The 3,706-nt window shown below is 35.3% G+C and overlaps 1 protein-coding gene and 1 long non-coding RNA gene across 2 annotated transcripts in view; one reads left to right on the top strand and one right to left on the bottom strand.

Annotated features, from left to right (window-relative positions):
* The window catches only part of LOC105126621 (uncharacterized), a 5,629-nt gene extending 4,370 nt beyond the window's left edge, over positions 1–1,259 (top strand). The window contains exon 2 of the long non-coding RNA XR_842463.1: positions 1,042–1,259. This is a non-coding gene — a long non-coding RNA (uncharacterized LOC105126621). The remainder of the gene's footprint in view (positions 1–1,041) is intronic.
* On the bottom strand, positions 1,129–3,284 carry LOC105126620 (salicylate carboxymethyltransferase). Its single transcript, XM_011027541.1, has 4 exons — positions 3,068–3,284; positions 2,236–2,640; positions 1,773–2,027; positions 1,129–1,701 (listed from the first exon to the last, which is right to left on the bottom strand). The coding sequence occupies exons 1-4, from the start codon at positions 3,179–3,181 to the stop codon at positions 1,342–1,344; spliced, it is 1,134 nt and encodes a 377-aa protein (XP_011025843.1). The 5' UTR covers positions 3,182–3,284; the 3' UTR covers positions 1,129–1,341.
* Positions 3,285–3,706: the final 422 nt, after the last annotated feature.

Genomic DNA, 3,706 nt, shown 5'->3' on the forward strand with positions numbered 1-3,706 from the left:
TGTTTTCTTCTCCGCCACACTTGATAATACTTCATCGGCTAATGCTAAATGTATGTTAGCAATAGCATTGCCATCCATCTCATTTCATTTTTCATTTTCAGTGATCTCCACGGGTCAATCCCCAATTGCTGCCAAACAATTGTCCTTCCTTAAGATTGTCTTGATTCTCATTTTCCACAGTGAGAAATTGCTCTCATTAAACCTCTCAATCTCGTACTTTGTTGCCATTGTATTCACCAATATCTATTCAGTTATCATCGTTTCATAGATCTATAACGTATATAGAATAGTATCATATGAATAATACTTCACTAAGTTCCCAGGAAAGATTGGAAGGGTCACAAACGATCCCACTTAAAACTCAATCTCTTTAGACAGAACTTTCTAGATTGTATTTAATCACCGCACTGACTTTCTATATACGCCAACAGTAACGTATGTGAACAGTATTGTATAAATGAATAGTGTCATATAGGTGAATAGTATTGTAGACGTGAATAGTAACCGTATACACGAATACCTTTGTGTATTAACAACACCAACCAGAAGGCTTTGAAACCACTGTTAGGATGCTAGCATGCAAACCCAACAAGACAAAAGATAAAGGACATGATAAAATGAGAAATGGGACACACAAGAATTTACATGGTTCATTCAATTGGGCTACGTCCATAGGCAAGTATAGAAAGATTTTACTAAGTAATGTGGGAATACAACTTCTCTTTAATAATAGAAGAACAACCAAAATCTCTCTATTACTAGGAGAAAAACATCTCACTTACTATCTCACAAATACCTCACAATTTTGTGGGATTACTCTCTCCTCACCCACTCTTCTTTCTCTCTACTTGCTCTCAAGTTTCTCTCTTGTGGTGTGTATATAATGTTTGGATGCATTGTCTATTTATAGGCAAACATCTATGCAAAAGACAAGGGGTAGGGCAAGTAGCATCAATTTGGTGCCTACATTTTTTGACTAAGGTGTAAAAGGATGGCTTCACCTTCTCCCACCATTGTTGACTTTGATGGTTGGCTTCACAGGCTTTACAAATGAAAATGAGAGCAATGAAAGGCAGGCAAACAATTTAAAGACTTCCAATTCCTTGACAAATTTTAAATCATAGTTTTAAGAAGAAAATCATAATAGATAACTTTCTCTTTTATATATAAAATTAAGAAAGGCTCGAACTAGCTGATCAGATCCTTCAAGACTAGGACATGAAGAACAGTTGAGCTACAACATTCAATGAGCAAGTAAACAGTAAACTAGGAAAACATAGATTAATTTCACTATGATACTGGCAACCATATGATCATGATCGAATCAACAAGTCATCAAGATCATCCCTTTCTAGTCAAGGAAACAGTTACATTGACAAATTCAGTCTTCTCTTTTGACATGCGACTCGCCACAATTTCTCCATACTTAGAGAAAACCTCATCGATAATCGCCTCACCGAAGTGGCTAACAAGCAAGGGCTCTGCCACAGCTCTCATGCACCTAGCAACATTGTATCCATCATCTTCAAAAGCTTCAGATTGGTGAACTTCATTATCGTAAGCATTCCAACTGATGTGAGATACCTCCAAACGATCAATGGTAAAAGACCCTTCCTTTTTAACTTGTGATTCCACTTCAAATGGAGATGGAGTGTATTGAGGAATGTTGAAGGAGTCAAATTTCTCTTCCTCTATGATCCCCTGCATTGTTTTGTTCTTATTATTTTGATCTTCTCTAGTTTTTATATATATATTACTCTTCAATAATTTACCTCTAAGACCATTTCATTGAGAGCCTCAGCCAAAAGCTCCCAGATGTAGCAACACTCTTTGCTGGAAGGATCTTCGCTTCTTCTACCCAAAATTGTTAAAACCATACGCCCTCCTGCCACCAGCTCCTCCGAGCGACACTTTAAAAACAGAGTAAAATCCGTTTGGAACTGCATGTAATAAGCCTTAAGCACGCTTGGTGGACTTGTGCTGGCCATATAAATGTTCCCCTTGTTACCCTCCAGCCCTTCAGGGACCTATAATCACGAAGAAAAAATTATAAATTAAAACTTGAAAACATAAACATAATTCTATATAATCTTGTTTTATTTTCTTTATCCCTATAATAATTAGACTTGCTTATTGTTATCTTGCCTACGGAATTATTTGAATGTAAAAGGGGCGTGCAAGCCGGAAATTTTATGATGCAGCCTCTGAAACTAGTGACATATAACGATGCCATACCCGAGACAGCCACATGAGACTGTAGGAAGAATGGACAAAATGCAGACTCTTGGCAAGGAAAAGCCTGCCATAGAAAGAACCAGGGACTCCGGAAAAAAACAATGGCCCAAACCCATCTCCCATTTGTTTTTTCAGATTTTCTTGGAAGCCTGCCAATGACTTGAAAATGGCATTGAAGTCATTGCCTGGAAGATCATTCAACAGCACCTGATATTCTGGTGATTGATGGCCTAGTTTTCTGCGGACCTTGTCCACTACTTTGACAAGTTCAGATACCGCATATAGAGTGTTTGGCCCTGATGAACATCCCAAGTCTGCTATGGCTAAACTTGTAGGGAAGGTGTTGCAGTAGATATTGGTTATGGCTTCTTCTGCGATTCGCATTGTGATGGATATCACCTTTCGCTGCATGTCCAAAAATACAAAGCAGTGATCTGTTAAGAAAAATAGCTTTTTCTTTCATTTAATTCAAATACTTCTAGTTATTGATGGGCAATTTGTCCGTGCTTAATAGCTTCCCCAGCAAGCATAGGATATTTCAAGTTCTGGTTCAAAATCTTAGCTAATCACTGCTAATTATTAAGATAATAAAGCATATTAACTACACTGACTTGTCTCTGTGTACATACGTTGTTCCTGGTATGATTAATAGTATCATGTTTCTGAAAAATGCACTCGTTCCAGAGGTTTAAGATTCGAGTCTATTCTTTGTAAATATATATTCTGAGCAGTGCACTTTCAAATAGCGTTCGACGACTATTTATTGTTTTGTTGCTCCTGAGCATACATAGAAGCATATATATATATTCACATAATCTAAATAATTAATTACCTGAACCAGTGAGTTCTGTGCATAACTTTTCTCTCCCCTTCCCCCATTCATGTGAAGCACTTGAGCAACCTCCATTTCTCTCCCTCTCTCTATCTCCCCCACTCTCTCCCCCATTCTGGTGTATATATTTGAGTTATTGTATTAAATGAAGTTGCATGTTGGCTCTATTTATAGAGGCCTCCATGCCGATGATCTCGCTGTAGAAATGGTAAGCAAGCATGATGCACGAGCGATTGAAACATGGTTGTATCCATGTTTTTAAAAATTAAAAAAAAATTATTAAAAAATAATTTTTTTAGGGTTTTAAATTATTTCGATACATTGATTTTAAAAATAATTTTTTAAAAATAAAAAATATTTTTTTTAATACATTTCAATAAAAAAACACTTTAAAAATAACTATAATCATACTTTCAAATACATCATATTTTTATAGTTAGATTCACAGTAGATAGATAAGGTTATCACAAAAATAATAAAGCCATACTTTCAAACACATCATATTTTTATAGTTAGATTCACAATAAATAGATAAGGTTATCACAAAAATAATAAAGTGTAAAGAAAATTTGGTACAAATTTATTTTATTAGAAAATAAAAATAAAGACTACCAAAATAAAAAATAATTAATATCTTGA

This window comes from Populus euphratica, unplaced genomic scaffold (assembly GCF_000495115.2).
Source record: "Populus euphratica unplaced genomic scaffold, PopEup_1.0 scaffold41.1, whole genome shotgun sequence".
Taxonomy (NCBI): Eukaryota; Viridiplantae; Streptophyta; class Magnoliopsida; order Malpighiales; family Salicaceae; genus Populus; species Populus euphratica.

Excerpts from the sequence above, each read along its gene's own strand:
- LOC105126620 (XM_011027541.1), bottom strand. The coding sequence starts at position 3,181 with ATGGGGGAGAGAGTGGGGGAGATAGAGAGAGGGAGAGAAATGGAGGTT. Across the intron at positions 2,028-2,235 it reads GTCTCATGTGGCTGTCTCGG|GTCCCTGAAGGGCTGGAGGG; the intron begins GTATGGCATCGT and ends TCGTGATTATAG. Across the intron at positions 1,702-1,772 it reads TCAATGAAATGGTCTTAGAG|GGGATCATAGAGGAAGAGAA; the intron begins GTAAATTATTGA and ends AAAACAATGCAG.